The sequence below is a fragment of the Coloeus monedula genome (assembly GCF_965178545.1).
Source record: "Coloeus monedula genome assembly, chromosome: 6".
NCBI classification, from domain to species: Eukaryota; Metazoa; Chordata; class Aves; order Passeriformes; family Corvidae; genus Coloeus; species Coloeus monedula.
Window position 1 is genome coordinate 919,488 of NC_138786.1, and position 23,284 is coordinate 942,771.

Here is a 23,284-nt window from a genome sequence, read left to right on the forward strand (position 1 = left end):
CTCTGCTTTTGCTGCGTGGCAATATTGAGCTGGAGCTCTGCAGAACACCCACTGCAGCCCTTGTCTCACTGGGGCACACCGAATTGACAAAAAAAAGGCACAAAGATGAAACTCCTAAAGCAGCAGCAGCCCCAAGTCACTGAGCTGCTGCTTCCCACCACCAACACTCTGTGTCTCAGCAAACACTTCCAACACACGAGCCAAGGCCACAGGGGAGTGAAAAGCCCAGAGCCTGCGGGCAGGACAAGCACTCCATTGATCAGTAACAAACCAACACAGCTCAGCTGGATGGTGCACTTAAGACTGGACCTGGAAGCATCAGGAAAAGCCATTGGAACACAAGCTCAGCAGCACAGAATCCATTTGGCACCAGCTGATGAGATGGGAGGCTCTGTGTGGGACACGTTGTGCATTCAGCTTCAACAATGCCACAGCTCCACAGCAGCGCTGAAAAACTTCTGCTTTTAACAGCTGGAGAGGATTTTCTCAATGGAAGTGAAGCTGTCATTAACAGAGGAACAGCACACGATGCACAACATAACCTGCAATAAAAAGCTTTTGCTTTCCAGCATGTAAGCATCCAGGTTACTGGACTTTAGGTCATATCAACGAATCTGATGATAGATTTTTAAAAAATTTTTCTTGGAACTAAAAAAGTAAAATCTTCCATAAAATGATAAAGCACAAAAATACTCTCTCAGTACGTCTCAGGAAGCCATTTAATACCTTCCATGTCCTAGGAACAACTAGGCAAAACACTTGGAAAGTGTGAGCAGTAGAAATGTTGACCATTGAATGTTTGGCAGCCGTGTGCTCCAGCCCCTGGGAGGGGCTTGTCCCCCACTCCACACCAGTCCTGCAGCTCCCCAGCTTTTCTTCTTCTTCTTCTTCTTCTTCTTCGGGGGCTCATCCTCAGAGCTGCTGCTGCTGCTGCTGCTGCTGCTGCTGCTGCTGGAGGAGCTCGGATCCGAGTCGAAGTCGGAGGAGGAGGAAGAGCTGCTGGAGGAGGGGGAGGGGGAGGAGGAGGAGGAGGAGGAGCTGTCCTCACTGTCACTGTCCTCGGAGGAGGTAGAGGAGTCCTGGCTGTCAGAGGAGTCGCTGGCTGAGCTGTCACTGCTGCTGCTGCTGCTGCTGGAACTGGTCACACTTTTGGACCTGGGAGAGAACAAAGAGCTGAGCACAGCCCTGCCAGAGCCCATGGCACCGTGTTCTCTGCTCTGCTGGAATAATCCAAAGATCAATTTGTTGCCTTGAAAATTTCCAGGCCTCACCACCTAAGATGAATTCCTGTGCCCTCCCTCCCTTTCCCACTCCTGGATGAGTGGATTTTGGCCATTTGAGCAACGGCAGAGTGGCCCCAGGGCATGACATAGGCCAGCAGGACTGCAGAGAGGGGCAGAGAGGGAAAGCCGGCCAGGATCTCGTTCCCAGCCCTGAGCAGGGGCTTTACTGGCCTGACTGTCCTGTACTACCCGAGTTCTGGGGACAGTGAACCAGGCTCAGTCCCTGCCTCACCACTGGCACCGTGAAATTCTGGCACTGCAAGAGTCAGGGGAGGTTTCAGCAGTGATTTCAGCAAGGTCAGAGCTGCTCCCAGCAAAAGCTGTTCTTAGACTACTCCTGGCTGAAGAACCCCGAGTACCTGCCACTGCAGGATGCTTGTGACTTCCAGGTGGAGGAGAAGGGTGGAAACAATCCAAGATGAAGACAGAATGATGAACACAGCAAAGAGGATTTCTTTATGCTCTGCACTGTTTTGTCACGTTCAGCCCTTCCTGGGCTGTTCTCTGCTTGTTGTTCTCAAGATCAACATCTCCAACTAAGGGGGGGTGATGTGAATTCCAAGGAAGTACAATTCAATTCTCCCCTAGATCTTTCCCTAAAGTACAAGATACTGATTCACCTCCCTTCCCACCAGAGCCAATCAAAGACTATCCAAAAACGTAAATGATGATAATGCGGAATCTGGTCTCCATTAGAAAAATTAATGTAGTACTTTTTATCAGAGCTTTGGTTAAATGTAACAACGCAGGAAGTGCCTGTGCTCAGGTTATTGGAGAGTGCGAGGTTTTCTCATCGCATCAGCCCTGTCAGCTGACAAATGTGGCTGTGCACTAAGGCACAAAGCACCGACGTTTGCACACTACAGCTGGAATCTGCTATCTCCGTGTGCAGACACAACCACTGCTCATCACAGATAAACCCACAAGGGCTGCTCCAGCACTGACTTACCTGGGGAAAAACCAGCACTAAGAGGAGCAAAATAAAAAGCATGGGAGTAGTAGTTTCACCCTGAGCAGCTCCATGAGATGGGCAGGAATCAGAGGATCCCCTGAGTAACTCTGAACTTGCTTTTCCTGATCACCTTTCACAGAATCCATAGCAGCAACCCATGGACATCCCGTGTGTAGGTTTATTCCAAAACCCACTTGCAGAAACATCAGGATATTGCACCTAAAGCTGCCTCTGCCAGAGGGAAGCAAGAGCTGGGGCTGGGAGAGGAAACAGGCAGGAACTTGCTCTCAGGAGAGGCAGCACGTGGGCTGCTGGCACTGCCAGCAGGAGGACGCAGGTGGGAGCAGGTAAAATTCCAATACAAAATGCAACTGGGGAATGTGACGGTGCAGAGGCTGTAGGTTGGCAGTCTAAGACTTTGGGGTTTATCACAGCTCCGTGAAAGCACCGAATTTCGCCAGCAGGTACCACTCATCCTCCTCAGGACAAGCTTCCAAGAGTTCATCTCTCAATCTGTGCCCCAGTGTGGGCCAAGTGCTGGTGGAGCCTGGGCTGGCACCCTGAGCTCTCACCCCCAGCTGGCACCCCCAGGCCTTTCCAATGTGCCACTGCCACCCAAGCCACAATGGTGGGGCCTGAGGAAAGGAAGGAATGAGGAGGGACTTAGGACACAATCCTGCCCTTCAGACAGGCAGATTTACTGTGCTCCAGTCTCAAGGGGGCTCTCAGTGGATAACTCAAGCATCCCGCGTGGGACACTGGGGCCAAGGAGCAGCTGGAGGCAGCTCTGTCACCTGGGCTCACAGGGCTCTGCAGCAGCTGCTCTGCCCCAGCCTGTTCTGCTTAGGCCTGGGCTCCCTCATTACTGTTTATATCAAAAAAAACACACTCTGTGGAAAAAAGGCTGGTGCCTCTGGATGGCAGGAGAGGGCTCGGGATGGCACGGAGCATCCTTCCCCTTCTGGCCGGCAGAGCCGGCCCTGCATTCCCGGTGATGGGAAGAGACACCAGGTAGGGCTGCAGAGCTGGGCAGGGACAGCAACATTCCCTTCCTCTTGGAGTGGCAATTTGTCACATCCCTTCATTCCAGAATGAAATCATTCTGAGTAAAGAGCAGGCTCAGAGGTGAACTCCACTGAACTCTTGTGCCTGTGACCAAAACCCGCTGGAAATATGGAAATTGACGTCACCAGGAGCTTGGACCATTGGATTGCACAGAAATTAGGGGGTTGTGCTGCTGTCCTGCACAACGGGGCCGTCCTCTGGTTGCCCAGCATCCATGTCCAAGGAAGCCCTTCAGCACCTCCATCCTGAACCTGGCCACCCTCAGGAGGAGCTGAACAGCGACTCTGCACAGCAGCTTCAGCCACAATCCAGGCTCTGCTGATCTTTGCCATTTTGGTACCACCCCTACATGAAATTGGCATTTATTGCTTTTGTTTCATTCCAACGTGGGAACTCTGACCCCAGAATGTGGTGACTAAATAGTATCTGGGCTTTGCTGCAGAGCCTGTCCCTGCTGAACAGTGTCCAAAAGGGCTCCTTTCCTTCTTTTGTCCCACTCTAAAGCCCCTGCCTTGTCTGAGGAGGGCAGGTACCTGTCTCACAGCAGAGCCCTTCCTAAGGCTGCTGCCTGCCGTGGTTGGGATGATGCTGACAGTGCCAAGAGCTCCTCATCCCTCCTGGGAGAGAGCTGGGCAGCAGCCCCATCTCTTACTCGGGGGGAAGTTGTCCCTCCTTTTCCCACGGCCTCAAATCCAGGGGAAACCAACGTTCCACAGGTTCTGGAAAGGGAAGTGAGAGGGAAAGCCGTGGGGGGTGAGTCAGGCTTTGGAGACACACGTGAGGCTGAACATCCTAAAAAGCATTTATTAACAGAGTTGTGAATAATGAAGAGAGCAGAGCAACTCCCACATCTGGGAGGGTTTTTCTCTCCCTGTCTCCCGTTTTCCTGTCCATTGGAAAGGAGAAACTTTCCAAGGTACAACCTCTTGTCCAGGAAAGAACAACTCAGCCAGGGAGCGTCTCCCAAGGCAAGTGCAGGTGGATCATGATCCTTCCATGAACTCTTTTGACTTCGAAGCACCTTCCCTGTCTCCAGTGTCACCCAGGCCAGTCCCTACCTGAGCTTCCCATTTTCCATAGAATCCTAGAATGGTTTGGGTTGGAAGGATCACTGAAGACCATCCCTCTCCAACTCACAAGACTGCTCACAGCCCCAAGCTCGGTGTGCATTTTGGGGAAAGCCTTCCAGGAGCCATCCCAAACCCCTGCCCACTCACCCGGACAACAAAGCTCATTGTGAAGCCTCCACAGGGTCTTCCCATGTGTCAGGACCTGCTGGAGATGGACAGGAATGGCCCAGGAATTGTTCTGCACTGCTGTGCCGAGACTTCTGATCCACCTGCACGCTCTTTTTGATCAAAGACACCAAGAAAACCCACTGGGAAAAGCTCTGAGCCTTAGCGACTCATTTTTAATATTCCTCAGGGTAGGGAAGCTCACTTCTGAGACAAAGGGAGCGCAGGCCTGTTGAATGGGAAAGACTCAAAGCAAAGGTTTCAAAGCAAAAGGCCTCCTGGGTGTCCCTGCCTGTGGCTGCAGGGTTGGAATGAGATGATCTCTAAGGTTCCTTCCAACCCAAACCGTTCCATGATGATTCCGCAGATCATCCAGAATCCACCCCGGGCAGGAGTTCCCCTGCTGGACACAGCACCAGCCTGACAGAGCTCGAGGAGCATTTGGACAGCGCTGTCAGGCACAGGGAGGGATTGCTGGGATGTCCTGTGCAGGGCCAGGAGCTGAACTCGATGGTCCTTGTGGGTCCCTTCCAGCTCAGGGTATTTTATGCTTCTCTTGTATGATGATTCCACTAATGAGGATTCCACCGTGTTGTCCCTATTCTGGGGCTCTGGCACATCCTCAAAAGCCCTCTGGAAGGTGACACTGGGACTGAAAGCCAAGAGGATGGTGCCGTTCAGCCCAGCTGTCACACCCCGTGAGCCCAGCTGGTGGCAGAAGCTCTCTGGCACAGGAAATATCCGCAGGGCGATGGTGATGAAGAGCAGGAAAGTGAAGTCAGCGATGGCCAGGCTGGGGACGCGGATGGTGATGGGGTCCCTGCGGGTGCGGAAGCCGAGGAGCCAGAGCACAGCCCCGTTCCCACCATTCCAGACAGGCACAGGAGCAGCGTCACAGGGACTTTGCTCCAGTGGCTGCTGTCACAGTCGCTGCAGTTGTAGTGCTGCCCTCATGCCAGCTCCCGCTGGATGCCTTCCCACCGGGCTGCCTCCAGCAGGCAGGGCTGGCTCTCTCCGTGCCAGGGGACAATGTGCTCCTTGGGACACCTCTGCTGCTTCCCCTTCCCCTCACACAGCTGGAAGGGTGACAAACAGAGACACCTCAGCAATGCTGCTGACCCCCACACGTGGCTCTTCCCATCTTTTTCCACGCCCAGCTTCCATGTGGAGCAGCACAGGGAGAGGCGAGGGACAGATGGCAAGGAGGATGTGGGACACTGGTCTGGAGTGCCTGGCACAAAAGCTGGGGAGATACCTCCTTGCTGGCTTTGGACAGGACAGAGCTGGAGGAGGAAAACAACTGGAGAAGGGAAGGATTGCCCGTGGAGATATCATAGAGCAAGTGGCTTTGGGATGGACCGGACCTGGATTCTCAGGTGTCAGCTGAGATCACTGAGCTGCTGGATTCCTTCAGCAGGACGCTCGTTTCAACATTCCCCCCTTTCCCCACAAGATTTATAGCTCTTAATACCCTCCAGACAGCAATTCCCTGAAAAAACATGGATGACCAGGTTGCACCCCCATGAGGGGGCACTGATTAAGCTGAAAGAGAAGAGTCTGACCTTGTTTCCTCTGTTTCCTCTCGCAGCCTGGACAATCCCACTGGAGCAGACACGCTGTGGGTTCACATCACCTCACACACTGCAGCTGCTCTCCCTGGCTCAGGATCTTCAAGAGGTTCCCTGGAATGATCACTTGGGAAAGGGGAGCAAAGCCCAGCGGGTGAGCCCGAGGGGTGTCTGGTGTGGGCTCTGTCCCAGGTCCTTCCACAGCCCCCTGTTCTCCGTGCTGGCTCGTGTTCTCCAGGGCTCTCACAAACAGGGAACGATTCCAGAGCCTTTGACGGGAGCAGGGCTCTGGTTCTCATCTGCTCTTGTCTTTGTCCAGGAGATGAGGAACAGGAGAGAGCCTCAGCAACGAGACCTATGGGAAAAGCAGTTTGTCTCTGTGTCAGCTTCCTCTTCTGTTTTAAAGCAACCCCAATCCCAAAATCCTGTCTTTGAGCTGCCTGAACTTGCCCCCTCCCATTCCTGGGCTGGATCCTTTGGACCCTGCACTGCAAATGTGCTGCTGAACTTTGATTTCTGGTTCAAACCTACTTTTGCCACTTGTATACCACCATTTCAGTGGTACTTGCCCTTCACCACGCAGTTTCCAGGAGAATTCATGCAACAGTAAATTCTGTGCATGAGCTGGGGCACAGGCACACAGCAGAGGGGTGATTTGGGATTTCAGGAATGCCAGTTTTTCTGAGAGGAGGTGAATCAATGCTGCTCTCTTGGCTACAACCCTTAGGAAGTCTGAGGTTTCATCTGAGTCATCTACACTCCCTGGGGAGTCCGACAGCAGCATACAGAGAATTCCACGGAATTCCTAGAAAAAGCTGCAGAGAGGGGATTCCTACCCAGGCTGACATGTGCCTGGGAGCTGGGATGCTCCTGCTGGAAGCTGCTGTGCGTGGGGACCCTGGGACCAGAGCTGTCACCTCTCCTCCTTGCTGACACCCCGTTTGTGTCCCCAGCTATGGAACCTCACATCTCCTCACCATGCCAATCCTTCCAAGGGCAAACACTTGATGATCCATGAGCTAAAGGGGCTCCAGGAGAGGTGGAGAGGGACTTTGGACAAGGGCCTGGAGTGACAGGACAACAGGGGGAAATGGCTTCCCACTGCCAGAGGGTGGGTTCAGATTGGATATGAGGGAGAAATCCTTCCCTGTGAGGCTGGAGAGGCCCTGGCACACATTCCCAGGGATGCTCTGGCAGCCCCATCCCTGCAAGTGTTCCAGCCCAGGGTGGATGGGGTTTGTATCAACCTGGTCTGGTGGAAGGTGTCCCTGCTGGCAAAAGGGTGGGGGATCAGGTAAAAACAACCACAAGTGCTCCCAAGACTGAGGAGGAGCAGGATGAGCTCTGCTGAAGGGCTGCAAAGGGATCACAGCACCCCCAAATCTGTGCTCTCATTGAATCATTAAGGATATTGGCAGTAATTAACGTGGGCTCTCAGTGCTGATAACCTGGCTGCAAGTAGCTAATTGCTGTCCTTCCCTTGGGCTGTGTGAGCCTGCAGCAGAATGACAAAAATGGGAATTCTTGGCTCACCCGGGATTTATGAGGCCCAGGGGAGGTGTTTGCAATGAACCCGGAGCTCTTCCCGGAATGGGAGTTGATTCTGACAAGCAGCCAGCTGCCTCAGCCAGCACTGCCAGCATTGCCAGCATTCCAGTGCCAGCACCACCCCCCTGCTGCTGGAGGAACTATGACCCCTCAGGGAAGTGAAACCTGTCAGGAGAGGGAAGGCAGTCAGAGAGTGGACGTTCAGCACAGAAGGAGTGTTTCTAATCGGGGGAAATCAGGAGCCATTTGCAAAACTGTTCATGTGGAGCTTCTGACCAAAGTCACTTCCTCTGTAGCAAAAAACCCCAAGACAAATAACTCCGGAGAAGTGGAGCTCTGACAAAGCCAAAGTCACAATTTCTGACTCTCCCGTGACTGCACCCAGTCTTGGGGAGCAACACGAGGACAGGGCACAGAGAGGAGCTGGTGGGACAGCAGTGGGCACCTCCTGGTGATCTGGGCACTTTCTCCTTCGTGTTCCTGAGCTGGGAGGAGCCGCTTTAGGGTGTGGATCCCAAAGGAGCAAGGGGTGCCAGGAAGCGCCGCTGATGGGGACAGAGCCCCTGTGCCTGCTGCTGCCCCACACTGAACAGGTCAGTGGAATGTTCTCCTTCCTCCCTGCCCCACCTTCCTCTCCTCCTGCAGCTGCTCTGTTCCTGCCGCCCTCTCCCGGTGACCGCAGTGCCCTCCCCAGCTCCTCCCTGCTCTGCCCTGCTCTTCAATTCTGCATCTTGATACCAAAATGGGCCGGAATAAACTTTCTAACACTATGGGAAGCAGGAGGAAGCAGGAATTCTTTACCTGTGCAGGACACACAGGAGGATCTCTCCTTGTTCTCTGTGTGGGGGGAGACTTTACAGCAGGGGTTTTATCCATTAGAAACACACAGAGGCATTAAGGCATGGTTCTTGTCTGATACATAAACATCACTTTCCTAGGACTCATCTCCATGCATCCACCTCCTCCTGGGAGTCCTTTCATGATCCTGGAGGTTCATCAGGAGGGGTCTCTGGTGCTCCTATTCACTGAGTGCTGCCATATTAAAGGTGACCTCGCCTTGAACTTTTCCTTTGGCCATGCGCTGCTGCTTCTTGTTACAGAACTGCCCCAGAACCACTGCAGGCCTCCTGATCTGTTTCCCCACTGCCTCCAGCCTAATTTCTTGCCCTGTGTGCACACATTTAAATCCTTTTTTCTTTTTGACTAGTGGGTCTTTCAGCAACATCGGGGAACTGAAAATGTTTATTCTCTGTGTTCTTTATCAATCCCCACCAAAACAGCCCAACCCTCCCACCTCCCTCTCCCACCCCACCATTCCCACCGCCCTCCTCCCCTGCACATCTCACTTCTCTCCACCGAACCCTTCCCACTGCAGGGAGCTGCTGAGGAGCTGCTTGGTCCATCCCTGGATTCTCCAAGCACTGACTGCCCATCCACTCTGACCACAGCCGGGGCCACATCCCAGCGCCTGCCCAGCGTCCATCCATGGAGGTGAGCTCCGTGTCCCCACCTTCTGCCTCACCCACCGAAGGAGATGATCCATGTGAGATAGATGTCACCAGTGTGGCCATACACAGTGTGACACTGCTCATCTGCCTCTGTGGGCTGGCTGGGAATGGGGCTGTCCTCCGCCTCCTCACGCTCAAAGTCCACAATGCCCGCATCTTTGACCTGGCTGCTGTTGACTTCATCTTCCTCCTCTTCGCTCTCCCCTCCACCCTGCTCTTCCTGCTGGAGGACGTGTCCTGCTCTCCTATCATGCCTGAGGTGTATGTGAGCTTCCTTTTCCAGCTGTCCATGGTCTCCTGCTACTGGGGGCTGTTCTGGGTGGCACGCCTCGGCGTGATTAACAACCTGAGAAAGCTCTTCCAGCTCTGCTGGTGCCACCCTCCCCTGCGTGTGTTGTGGGTGGTTGACAGTGTCCAATTCTGGGCCTTCTTCGCTCTCTTCACTGTCATTCCCACAATGACATTCCTGTGCCCATCACACCAGCAGGAGCACTGCCGGGTGGTTCTCATCTCCATGTTTGCCGTCATCCTGCTCCTCTTTGCTGCACCCGTGGTCATCACCCGCACAATCGACATCGTTAAAGCCAAGTGTGGCTCCCAGCAGCAGCAACCCAAGACGCGCGACATCGTTATCTTCCTTGTTGTGCTCTTCACTCTCTTTCTCAGCCTCTGGAATTTCCTGCAGCAGCTCAGTTACACGGTTGTGTCCTCCCAGGTTTTTTTCCTGCTCACCTGCATCCACAGCACCATCAAACCCTTCATCTACTTCTTGGCAGGGAGGTGCTGGAGCCCCTGCTCCATGGGGTCCCTCCGGCTCTCGCTCCAGAGGGTCTTTGAGGAGCAGAAAGACAAAACCACCCGCAGCAAGGATACCAACAGGGACACGGGGGTTTGAGCCTGTTGATCCCTTCCCCTGTGCTGCTGAAGGACCCCGGGACAGTGACTGAGGGATTCCTTGAGCCATCGGATTTATAAATATTGACCGTATTACCACCCCCTCCCATGCTGGATTCCTGCAGGAGAAGCGAGCAGGGGCAGTGCCAAGGGCAGTGTGGGAGGGATGCTCTGCAGGGAGCACACTGGAGCATGGATTTCCTCCTCCCTCCCAGCTCCACGTGGCTCCAAGCAGCACAGCCGGGCTCAGTCCTGTTCCCTGGCTCTATTCCCCATGGAATGACCCTCACTGCCTCTGGGCCCCAGGGAATAAACTCCTTCTCCTTTGGCTCAGCAGATGAGTTTCATGGCGTTTTGAGGGAGCTCTTTCCCGGACAGGGTGCGACAGGTTAAGCCCTGGGGACACAGCCAGCACGGGGCAGCGGTGATTCCCCAAATCTCTGCGGGGCTGGTGCCTCTGGGTGGCAGGAGAGGGCTCGGGATGGCACGGAGCATCCTTCCCCTTCTGGCCGGCAGAGCCGGCCCTGCATTCCCGGTGATGGGAAGAGACACCAGGTAGGGCTGCAGAGCTGGGCAGGGACAGCAACATTCCCTTCCTCTTGGAGTGGCAATTTGTCACATTCCTTCATTCCAGAATTAAATCATTCTGAGTAAGAGCAGGCTCAGAGGTGAACTCCACTGAACTCTTGTGCCTGTGACCAAAACCCGCTGGAAATATGGAAATTGACGTCAGCAGGAGCTTGGACCATTGGATTGCACAGAAATTAGGGGGTTGTGCTGCTGTCCTGCACAACGGGGCCGTCCTCTGGTTGCCCAGCATCCATGTCCAAGGAAGCCCTTCAGCACCTCCATCCTGAACCTGGCCACCCTCAGGAGGAGCTGAACAGCGACTCTGCACAGCAGCTTCAGCCACAATCCAGGCTCTGCTGATCTTTGCCATTTTGGTACCACCCCTACATGAAATTGGCATTTATTGCTTTTGTTTCATTCCAACGTGGGAACTCTGACCCCAGAATGTGGTGAATAAATAATATCTGGGCTTTGCTGCAGAGCCTGTCCCTGCTGAACAGTGTCCAAAAGGGCTCCTTTCCTTCTTTTTCCCACTCTAAAGCCCCTGCCTTGTCTGAGGAGGGCAGGTACCTGTCTCATAGCAGAGCCCTTCCCAAGGCTGCTGCCTGCCGTGGTTGGGATGATGCTGACAGTGCCAAGAGCTCCTCATCCCTCCTGGGAGAGAGCTGGGCAGCAGCCCCATCTCTTACCCGGGGGGAAGTTGTCCCTCCTTTTCCCACGGCCTCAAATCCAGGGGAAACCAACATTCCACTGGTTCTGGAAAGGGAAGTGAGAGGGAAAGCCGTGGGGGGTGAGTCAGGCTTTGGAGACACACATGAGCTGAAACATCCTAAAAAGCATTTATTAACAGAGTTGTGAATAATGAAGAGAGCAGAGCAACTCCCACATCTGGGAGGGTTTTCTCTCCCTGTCTCCCGTTTTCCTGTGCATTGGAAAGGAGAAACTTTCCAAGGTACAACCTCTTGTCCGGGAAAGAACAACTCAGCCAGGGAGCATCTCCCAAGGCAAGTGCAGAAGGAGCTGTCTTGGTTTGAAAGACAAGGAGAGAATCTCCTTTGGAATGGAGAATATGACCCCCTTCCCTCCGAATGATTCTAACTTTGAAATGAAGGGGCTTTCAGGCAAAGCTGTGGGAGAAGGAATCACAGTCCTTCACTGGCATGTGTGTGTGTAACAGGGAAACAAACACCAGCAATGGCAGCCACAGGTAACAAAGGGAAAAGGAGCAGCAAACCCACTGACCTCCCAGTGCCTCCTGGAGCATGGATATTCCCATGCAGAGCTGCCTATTTAACACCAGCTGTGCCAGGAACCAGCAGAGCTTCCAGGGAAGCTCAGAAAAGTCGGGACAAGGACAGGTTTATATTCCATAGAATTTGCTGTTTGTAACCTTCATCCCTCAGCCCTCCCATGTCCCTGGGGGCACCTGACAGAGTTCCCTGGAATTCAGCTGCCTGCACCCCCCGAGCTCGGGCTCCAGGTGATGTTTTAAAGCAGGAGAAGGCGCTGGCATTATCCCGTTCCCCATCCCGTTCCCCATCCCGTTCCCCATCCCGCTCTCCCGCTCCTCGCTCACCGCCCGGGCCCGTCCGTGCCCGCCCGCCCCAACCGCTCCCGCCGGTTCCAACTGGCCGCGCGCAGCCCCGCCCCGCCTTCCCATTGGCCAGACCTGGCCCGCCCCGCCTCCCCATTGGCCAGACCTCGGCCCGCCCCGCTCTCCATTGGCCTTTGGCCCCGTCAATCACGCGGCAAACCCCGCCCACCCCACCGCCCGCAGGCGCTGTTGCCGTGGCGGCCGCTGGAATGCGGCCCGGGCACATCCCCAAGGGAAAAGGAGGCACAAAATGAGGAATTGCGAAGTCAAAGGGGAAGGCTGCGCAGCGCCCGCGGCGCCCCGAGAGCGAGGAGCAGCCCCCGCTCCTCTCCCCGTCTTCGTTTCCCACCCCAAGCCCTGCACGTTATCAGGGAGCAGCCCCAACCCTCTCCCATCATTACCTCTGATATATTCCGTGGTTTTTCCAAACTGCTGAATTTATTGTGCTGAAGAGCCGCTTCGTTCAGCACACACCGGCCCATAGAGCTGCATAGAAAAGTGCTGCGATACAATTCCAGGCTTCCCCAGCCCATGTGCAGGTGTCACCCCCAGCCCTCCCAGGGGCTCCCAGTTCCCAGGGCAGAGCAGAACCAGCACCCAGCCAGCAGCCCCTCGGGCCTGGGAGCTGGGGGGCACTTCCAGAAGTACACCATGCCTTGGAGCAAGCTGGCCAAACAATTCCACACCTAAACCCTTCAATCCCTGCACGTCAAGGCAGACTCCCAAATGCCCAAGAATTCGCAGCTGCCATGGAAAAGTTAAAAGATCAACGTCTGCCTGAACTGCATTTGCAGAGTCCAATTGCACCCATTTTGCTCTGCCTCACGCTGGCAAATTGCCCAGAACGTGCTGTGTACAACAGCCTGGAAACCATGGAAAACTCCTGACACTGGTATCCCGACTCTGCCTCCTGCAGACACCCAGCTCAGGGAAAGCTTTGCAGCAAAGCCCATCCCAAAGGAGCTGTTTTCCCCGAGGAAGCCCAGCAGCGGCAGCGCTGCCCCAGAGCACAAAGCAGCAGCTCTGCTGGGGAAGAGCATCCTTCAGTTCCTCTGCTGCTCACTTGACCACAGAGCTGTTCCTAGGCCACATTCACCTGCCTGGAGCACCCGAGTGCCCGGAGCTGGGCTGGCACCGGCACAGGCGGCACGGGCAGGATGGCCCAGGGGCTCAGCACGGCCCCGGCTGCTCCGGGAGTGCCACGGCAAAGATGTGCCTGGTCCCGGCTGGAGCGGGGCAGGAGCGGGGCTGTCGGGGGCAAGGCGGCCCCGGGGGGCTCTGGGCGTGTGCGAGGGGTCAGGAGGGGTCAGGAAGGCTCTGGATGCTGCCGATCCCAAATGTCCGCGCTGGAGAGCAGCAGAGCCCGACGGGCAGTGCTTCAAGGTGGGGAGAGGCTGCCGGGCAGGAAACCTGCGGGATGGGATGGGATGGGATGGGATGGGATGGGATGGGATGGGATGGGATGGGGATGGGATGGGATGGGATGGGATGGGATGGGGATGGGATGGGGATGGGATGGGGATGGGATGGGGATGGGGTGAGGATGGGGTGAGGATGGGGTGGCGATGGGGTGGCGATGGGGTGGCGATGGTGATGGAGAGCAGGAATGAGAATGGGATGGGGATAAGACAGGGAGCAGCTCAGCTGTGCTTCCTTGGGCCGGGGGAGGTTTTGCAATGATCCCGGAGCTCTTCCCAGAATCGGAGTTGCTTCTGACAAGTACAGATCTGCCTCACCAACACAGCCAGCATAGCCAGCATTCCAATGCCACCAGCATCCCCCTGCTGCTGGAGGGACCATGACCCCTCAGGGAAGAGAAATGAGGAATGGTAGGAGCCTGTTGGGAGAGGGAGTGTAGTCGGGGAATGGGACATGCTGCAGGGAAGGAGTGTTTCTAACCAGGGGGAAATCATGAACCTTTTCAAAATTGTTCATGCAAATTGTTCATGCAAAATTGTTCATGCAAAACCATCTGTAGCAAAAAAACCCCCAAGACAAATAACTCTGGGCAAGTGGAGCTCTGACACACCTAAAGTCACAATTTCCAACTCCCCCGTGACTCCACCGAGCCTGAGGGAGCAACACGAGGACAGGGCACGGAGAGGAGCTGGTGGGACAGCAGTGGGCACCTCCTGGTGATCTGGGCACTTTCTCCTTCGTGTTCCTGAGCTGGGAGGAGCCGCTTTAGGGTGTGGATCCCAAAGGAGCAAGGGGTGCCAGGAAGCGCCGCTGATGGGGACAGAGCCCCTGTGCCTGCTGCTGCCCCACACTGAACAGGTCAGTGGAATGTTCTCCTTCCTCCCTGCCCCACCTTCCTCTCCTCCTGCAGCTGCTCTGTTCCTGCCACCCTCTCCCGGTGACCGCAGTGCCCTCCCCAGATACCCCCTCTTTTCCTGTGCATCCTGTCTGTATCTTAATACCCAAATGAGCCAGAACAAACTTTCTAACACAATGGGAAATGTGAGGAAGCAGGAATTCTTTACCTGTGCAGGACACACAGGAGGATCTCTCCTTATTCTGTGTGTGGGGAGACTTTACAGCAGGGTTTTATCCATTATAAACACACAGAGGCATTCAAATCTGTTTCTTATCTAATACACAACAATCACTTTCCTAGAACGAATTTCCATGCATTCACCTCCTCCTGGAAGTCTTTTGATGGTCCTGCAGATTCATTAAGAGGGGTCTCTGCTGGTCATACTCACGGAATGCTTCAGTATTAAAGGTAACCTTGCCTTGAGCTATTTTTCTGGGTGTGCACTGTTGCTTCTTGTTACAGAACTGCCCCAGAACCACTGCAGGCCTCCTGATCTGTTCCTGCACCGGCTCCAGCCTCATTTCTAGCCCTGGGTGCACACATTTAAATTCTTTCATCTTTTTGACTAGTTGGTTGTTACTGCCTGTTCTGAGCTTCCCCTCCCCAAGACACTTGCCTCTGCCATGTGCTCCGAGGTTCTTTCTTCTAAGCGTGGGCAAAACCAAATGTAACTCAAGCTCTTTAGCAGTGTCTGATTTGCCGGTCACCCTGGGTCCGCCCCCAGTCCTCCTCTCTCACCTTCTCCGAATAAAAGACAAAATCGAGAGAGGCCCCGTCCTCTCTTGGCTCAGCTTCCTTCCTGTGAACACCTCTTGTCGTCTGTCTCATTTGAAAGCTTCTAACGGCGGGAAATTGAGCGAGCAGAGAGGTATATTTCTCCCTGTTTGCTTCTGCTGATGGTATTTGCTCTGCAGCTGATACAGATACCGATTTTAGAGCTACTGAAGTGCTAGATTGCCCGTGCTACCTCTCTGGGCTGCTCGAGGTTTTCTAAGGCATTAAACTATTAGCCTAGCCGGTATAAAGCTGAAAAGATACCCTCCACAGTTGGTCTTTTCAGCAACATCAGGGAACTGAAAATGTTTATTCTCTATGTTATTTATCAATCCACTGCTGCACAGCCCAACCTTCCCACCTCCATCTCCCACCCCACCATTCCCACCACCCTCCTCTCCTGCACATCTCACTTCTCTCCACCGAACCCTTCCCACTGCAGGGAGCTGCTGAGGAGCCACTTGGTCCATCCCTGGATTCTCCAAGCACTGACTGCCCATCCACTCTGACCACAGCCGGGGCCACATCCCAGCGCCTGCCCAGCGTCCATCCATGGAGGTGAGCTCCGTGTCCCCACCTCCCACGTCACCCACCGAAGGAGCTGATCTATGTGAGATGGATGTCACCGACGTGGCCATACACAGTGTGACACTGCTCATCTGCCTCTGTGGGCTGGCTGGGAATGGGGCTCTCTTCTGCCTCCTCAGACGGATAGGGCGTACTGCCAGCATCTTTGGCCTGGCTGTCGCCGACTTCATCTTCCTCCTCCTTGTGCTCTCCTCCGCCCTGGTCTTCGTGCTGGAGGACGTGTCCTGCTCTCCTATCCTGCCCCTGATGTACGTGAGCTTCCTTTACCTGGTGTCAGTGATCTCCTGCTACTGGGTGCTCTTTTGGATGACAGCCATGAGCACCAAAAAGGACATGAAAAAGCTCTGCAAGCTCTGCTGCCACTGTGACCTTCCCTATCCCATGATGTGGGTGCTGTGGGGCGCTCAGTGCTTGGCCTTCTTCGCTCTCTTCACTGCCATTCCCACGGTGACATTCCTGTGCCCATCACACGAGCAGGAGCACTGCCGGGTGGTTCTCACCTCCATGTTCATTGTCATCCTGCTCCTCTTTGCTGCACCCGTGGCCATTTCCAGCACAATCAACATCGTTAAAGCCAAGTGTGGCTCCCAGCAGCAGAAACCCGAGAGGTTCGATGTCGTTGTCTTCCTCCTTGTGCTCTTGGCTCTCCTCCTGAGCCTCCTGAATTTCCTGCAGCAGCTCGGTTACATCGTTGTGTCCTCCCAGGTTTTTTTCCTGCTCGCCTGCATCCACAGCACCATCAAACCCTTCATCTACTTCTTGGCAGGGAGGTGCTGGAGCCCCTGCTCCGTGGGGTCCCTCCGGCTCTCGCTCCAGAGGGTCTTTGATGAACGGAAAGACAAAACTGCCCACAGCAAGGATACCAACAGAAACACGGGGGTCTGAGCCTGTTGATCCCTTCCCCTGTGCTGCTGAAGGACCCTGAGACAGTGACTGAGGGATTCCTTGAGCCATCGGATTTATAAATATCCAGAATATCAACCTCCCCCGGCCTGTATTCCTGCAGGAGAAGGGAGCAGGGGCAGTGCCAAGGGCAATGTGGGAGGGATGCTCTGCAGGGAGCACACTGGAGCATGGATTTCCTCCTCCCTCCCGCCTCCACGTGGCTCCAAGCAGTGCAGCCGGGCTCAGTCCTGTTCCCTGGCTCTATTCCCCATGGAATGACCCTCAGTGCCTCTGGGCTCCAGGGAATAAACTCTGTTTCCTTTAGCTCAGCAGATGAGTTTCATGGCGTTTTGAGGGAGCTCTTTCCCCGGAGAGGGTGGGACAGGTTAAGCCCTGGGGACACAGCCAGCACGGGGCAGCGGTGATTCCCCAAATCTCTGCGGGGCTGGTGCCTCTGGGTGGCAGGAGAGGGCTCAGGATGGCACGGAGCATCCTTCCCCTTCTGGCTGGCAGAGCCGGCCCTGCATTCCCGGTGATGGGAAGAGACACCAGGTAGGGCTGCAGAGCTGGGCAGGGAGAGCAACATTCCCTTCCTCTTGGAGTGGGAATTGTCACATTCCTTCATTCCAGAATGAAATCATTCTGAGTAAAGAGCAGGCTCAGAGGTGAACTCCACTGAACTCTTGTGCCTGTGACCAAAACCCGCTGGAAATATGGAAATTGACGTCAGCAGGAGCTTGGACCATTGGATTGCACAGAAATTAGGGGGTTGTGCTGCTGTCCTGCACAACGGGGCCGTCCTCTGGTTGCCCAGCATCCATGTCCAAGGAAGCCCTTCAGCACCTCCATCCTGAACCTGGCCACCCTCAGGAGGAGCTGAACAGCGACTCTGCACAGCAGCTTCAGCCACAATCCAGGCTCTGCTGATCTTTGCCATTTTGGTACCACCCCTACATGAAATTGGCATTTATTGCTTTTGTTTCATTCCAATGTGGGAACTCTGACCCCAGAATGTGGTGACTAAATAATATCTGGGCTTTGCTGCAGAGCCTGTCCCTGCTGAACAGTGTCCAGAATGCCTCATTTCCTTCTTTTTTCCCACTCTAAAGCCCCTGCCTTGTCTGAGGAGGGCAGGTACCTGTCTCATAGCAGAGCCCTTCCTAAGGCTGCTGCCTGCCGTGGTTGGGATGATGCTGACAGTGCCAAGAGCTCCTCATCCCTCCTGGGAGAGAGCTGGGCAGCAGCCCCATCTCTTACCCGGGGGGAAGTTGTCCCTCCTTTTCCCACGGCCTCAAATCCAGGGGAAACCAACGTTCCACTGCTTCTGGAAAGGGAAGTGAGAGGGAAAGCCGTGGGGGGTGAGTCAGGCTTTGGAGACACACGTGAGGTGAAACATCTTAAAAAGCATTTATTAACAGAGTTGTTAATAATGAAGAGAGCAGAGCAACTCCCACATCTGGGAGGGTTTTTCTCTCCCTGTCTCCCATTTTCCTGTGCATTGGAAAGGAGAAACTTTCCAAGGTAGAACCTCTTGTCCGGGAAAGAACAACTCAGCCAGGGAGCATCTCCCAAGGCAAGTGCAGAAGGAGCTGTCTTGGTTTGAAAGACAAGGAGAGAATCTCCCTTGGAATGGGGAATATGACCCCCTTCCCTCCGAATGATTCTAACTTTGAAATGAAGGGGCTTTCAGGCAAAGCTGTGGGAGAAGGAATCACAGTCCTTCACTGGCATGTGTGTGTGTAACAGGGAAACAAACACCAGCAATGGCAGCCACAGGTAACAAAGGGAAAAGGAGCAGCAAACCCACTGACCTCCCAGTGCCTCCTGGAGCATGGATATTCCCATGCAGAGCTGCCTATTTAACACCAGCTGTGCCAGGAACCAGCAGAGCTTCCAGGGAAGCTCAGCAGAGTCGGGACAAGGACAGCTTCATGTTCCATAGAATTTGCTGTTTGTAACCCTCATCCCCCAGCCCCCCCAATGCCCCTGGGGGCACCTGACAGAGTTCCCTGGAATTCAGCTGCCTGCACCCCCCGAGCTCGGGCTCCAGGTGATGTTTTAAAGCAGGAGAAGGCGCTGGCATTATCCAGCTCCCCATCCCGTTCCCCCGCTCCCCCATCCCGTTCCCCATCCCGTTCCCCCGTTCCCCATCCCGTTCCCCGTCCCGTTCCCCCACCGTTCCCCGTCCCGTTCCCCATCCCGTTCCCCCATTCCCCCATCCCGTTCCCCATCCCGTTCCCCCATTCCCCCATCCCGTTCCCCGTCCCGCTCTCCCGCTCCTCGCTCACCGCCCGGGCCCGTCCGTACCCGCCCGCCCCAACCGCTCCCGCCGGTTCCAACTGGCCGCGCGCAGCCCCGCCCCGCCTCCCCATTGGCCGCCGGCCCCTTCAATCACGCGGCAAACCCCGCCCACCCCGCCGCCCGCAGGCGCTGTTGCCGTGGCGGCCGCTGGAATGCGGCCCGGGCACATCCCCAAGGGAAAAGGAGGCACAAAATGAGGAATTTGGAAGTAAAAGGGGAAGGCTGCGCAGCGCCCGCGGCGCCCCGAGAGCGAGGAGCAGCCCCCGCTCCTCTGAGGGCCCATCTCTGCCCCCTGTCCATGTGCCGTGCCCGGGGAAGAGCAGAGTCCGGGATCAAAGAACCACCCAGTCCCGCACAGCAAGGAAAGCCCGGCACCCCGGTGTTTCAGGGGCACACCAAGGGCTGTGCAGGGCAGGGAAGGAGCAGCAGGACCTTTCTCCTCCTCAGCCCCTGCTCCAAGGCGCAGCAGCCCCAGGTGTGAGCGGCCAGGATGAGGAGGGGGCGGCTCCTGCCAGAGGCCGCTCTCCGAGGGTTCCCCGGGCACAGCTGTGCAGGGAGCTGCTGGTCCAGAGGGGCAATGGGGGCATCCCCAGTGTCCCTCCAGGGACAATGGTCGGAGCATCCGGCAGGAGCTGGGGAGCAGCCGGAGGCACCTGGGCACAGAGCACTGCTCCCAGAAAATGCCCAGGGAAAACCCCTCGTGCCAAGGGGCAGCACCTGAGCAGGCAGGGCAGCATGTGGGGTCCCAGGGAAACATTCCACTTTCCCCTTTCATCTTGGCAGCCCTTCCCCAGTGCCCCCCCCAAAAAAGGGGGGGTATGAGGAGAAAAGGGATTTAAACGGAGGGAAAAAGCTTCCTTTTCCATAATTGTCTGTGTTTAAATTGAGGGGGAATCCCCTTCCTCTGCAATTTTAAGGGTACCAGTTGAAGGAAACCCTGCCTTTTCCATGCTCTTAGGGGTATCACTTGACAGGGAATCCCCATTTTCCAGTATTCTCCAGTTTAAATAAAAGGGAAAAACCTTGACAATGCTATTTTATGGGTTGGAATTGAACATAACTCCCCCATTTTCATCATCCCAAGGTTTAAATTGAGGGAAAAGCCCTGCTGTCCCTCCTTTTTAAGGGTTTGAATTGAGGGGGAAAAAAACCCCTTCTTCTATCACTGGAGAGACCTGAAATAAGGGAAACCCCTCTTTTTCCTGTATTTTAGGGGATTCAGAGAAGAGAACCCATTTATTGCCATGGCATCTATTTAAGTAGAGACAAACACTCCCTAGTCCCTCATTTTAAGGGGTTCAGTTGAAGGAAGCTCCCCCTTTTTCAGCATTTTAAGAATTTAAATCTGTACTTCAGGGCATTTCTAGCTGGGTACTGGCACCCAATCTCTCACAAGGGAGAGAGCCCAGCACACACAAAACCCTCCTGCTGCCAGAGAGCCCTTTCTTTTTTTAGTTTCATTTATAGTGAATACAGCCCTAATTAGAGGCCCCAACAGGAGTTACACCATGTAAATTATTACTATTCTTCTCCACCCTACACAGTCCTGTATGGAGTACTACCCAATAGTTCCTAATGACCAATTACAGAACTTAACAAGGAATCATGCAACTCATCTGTCTACGCTGCCAAAACAAGAAGCTTTTTTACCCTTTCAGTGGATGCAGCTGTAGGAAAACAGAAGGCATCTACGGAGCCCTTTGCTCACCTGGAATTTAAGGCAGAGCAGCCAAACAGCTGCAGCTCCTCCCAGGGCTTCGATCCCTTATGGTAAAATTGCCTCCTCCCTTTTCCCGGGCGTGGTGGGAGCGAGAGGCGGGCCCGGCCAGGGGTCAATTAACCCCAGCCCTGGGGCCCAGGAGCTCCTTGTGTTTGTGGGCTGGGGTGGGGGAAGAGTTCTTCTGTTCTTTTATTGAAGGAGCTCTTTCAGGTTGTGTTGGCTGTATTTTAGGAGGTGGTTTTGGCATCTAAAGCAGCAGAGGCTTTGGAGACCCCATGAAGAAGATGGCTTTGAGTGCAGGGAGTATTTAAGCTCATGGTTTTGGGGTGAGTGTTCAGGGGTGGTAAGGTGCTTCTGTAATTTCCTGTTTGGTTTTTTGTTGTTTGTTTTTTCCTTAGGAGCATTGCAACTTCTTGAGATTCCAGATTGTGTTAAGTATGACACTTCAAAATTTTCAGCAGCTTCATTGTGCCACAAGAGGAACCTGCCCTGTGTTAGAGATGATGTCTGAGCTGGAGGCTTCTGATAGGTAAGTTGAGGATTGCAACTGTGAGAGGGAGCATGAGCAGGGTAGCAAGTTAGGAAGTGCCAGGAGAGGTTTTGAAAGTAGTGTGGTGGGAAATGGTGTCTATTCAGGGGCCTTGTCAGGCTTTCCTGCAAGCACAGCAGATGCATTTACGTGTTTTAAGGCACACAGAAACACCACATAACTCTTGCTAACCCAGATGTCCATTATAATGATGGCCACAACCTTTGTCTTGGGATGAAGAGGGATGCTCAAGGACATGGGTGCCCTTAGGACAGATGGCCAGTAGCTGACTTGTTGGGGTTTGGCTACTAAACTCAGGCATTGATTTTGGCTTTCTTTACTGCAGCTGATGAAGAGGCTAACCCAGCCATCACGGGGCCTTCTGAGACAGCTGAGGTGGACTCCTTTTGTGTCCAGTGTGGATTCATGTCACCGGTCATCCAAAAGCTAAGTTGGGGGCTGGGATCCAGAGATGTGAGGATAGCAGGCTGGAAATTCCCAGGAGAGATTTAAAACTTAGCATAGGGGAAAGGGATGTCCTCTAAGGGGCCTCTTAAGCCAGCTGAAAGGAGTGGCTCTACTTGTGATCAGACCATAGGGTGTGCAGGACAGAGCAGTTCCAGCCTGTGTTGTGTTGTCCAGCGTGTCTTCTGTGTCTTTGTTATCTCTTGGATCAGATCTCGGAGGCCTTTTCCCCTCAGGGGGCTTATTGCAAGTGTCAGCCATCATCTCCAGGTGCTCAAACATTCACTCTTCTTGGCACGATGCCGATCTCATTTGTTCTTTTATGGTGGGCTTGGCTGTGTCTTGGCATCACAGATCAGAAGTACCGAGTCAGATGTCTTTTGAGGCCTTGTTCCCAGCTGTGCTGCCATCCATCCTTTCCAGCTGTGAGCTGTAATGTCCTGGGGCTTGTAAGATTGTCAGGATATGGGAGCATTCTGAATGTGGCACTGTCTCACAGCCATCTTGATCATTGTGAGTGGCAGCCCTTAGAACAGGTCACTGTTCCAGTCTTTTCTTCTGCTCCTCAGAGCCTCCTGTGTCCACGGTTGCCATACCATTGGTCATCTCTTTTGGCATCATGTCGATCCTTGCTGTTGTTCTTCTTGCTGAGAGCTTTTTTAATCATCCTTGTGTCACACTGTAGCATCATGTGTTGTTTGTGTTTGTGTTTGGAACTGCTCTGTCCTGTGGAGTAGAGTGGGGGGTAGGTGGAGTGGGGTATGGGCACCAGGGGACCCGTGAGCAGGATGAGTACCAGCAACTGAGATGAGCATTGATTCCAGCACAGAACTGGGTGCTACTGGAGTTGCTGTATCAGTGATGAAACTGTAAGCATTTTTTGGTGTGTTTTACAGGTGGTGTGCAGCATTCAAACTGCTGGTCCAATGTGACAGAGACCCTTGTGGAAAGAGGTCGCAGTGGAACGGTTTCAGATGGAAACTCCCCCGGCAATGTGACGCTTTTGGACCCTGTGTGGGCACGTGCCTTTCTGTTTTGTTTTGTCCCTTCTCCCCCTGGGAAGGTTGGTCATTGCTTGGCTTTTCAGGGGTGGTATAAAGGGTGGCTGTGTTACAGGGTTGTTCTCTGTCCTTCTTTCTAGGAAGTGAAGCCAGATAGCAGCAGTCAAGGTCAAGTGAGCAAGGTGAGCAGTGACTGGTGGACAGAACCGGTTGTTATTGCTTGGGTGCCAAATTCTGGTGCAGCTCTAAGCATCCATTTGTGTGTTCCAGGTGTTCCACTTGTATTTTGCCTACCAGGGCTGAGCCCCCTTGCTGACCAGCTGACAGAGCTGGTTTGGCACCCTCAAGCTGCTCTTGTGAGCCCTCTGGAAGTATTACAGGAATCTGTGATGAAGCTTTTGCCTTTTCCATTTGGAGGTGCTGTCTGGGTAGCCTTCAGCAATGGTTGAGGATTTGCAGCAAGTTGGGGAGGTGGGGAGGAGGAGCG

The 23,284-nt window shown here is 54.3% G+C and overlaps 2 protein-coding genes across 2 annotated transcripts; both read left to right on the forward strand.

The window, feature by feature from the left end:
- The first annotated feature begins 9,096 nt into the window (after window positions 1–9,096).
- Window positions 9,097–10,333, forward strand: LOC309574421 (uncharacterized protein). The gene is made up of 2 exons (XM_082284097.1): window positions 9,097–9,142; window positions 9,644–10,333. Exons 1-2 carry the CDS (start codon window positions 9,137–9,139, stop codon window positions 10,052–10,054), a joined length of 417 nt encoding a protein of 138 aa, XP_082140223.1. The 5' UTR covers window positions 9,097–9,136; the 3' UTR covers window positions 10,055–10,333.
- Window positions 10,334–15,860: 5,527 nt separating this feature from the next.
- LOC309574589 (proto-oncogene Mas-like) lies at window positions 15,861–16,781 on the forward strand (the record flags this gene model as incomplete). The annotated part of the gene is made up of 1 exon (XM_082284372.1): window positions 15,861–16,781. The coding sequence occupies one exon, from the start codon at window positions 15,861–15,863 to the stop codon at window positions 16,779–16,781; it is 921 nt and encodes a 306-aa protein (XP_082140498.1).
- Window positions 16,782–23,284: the final 6,503 nt, after the last annotated feature.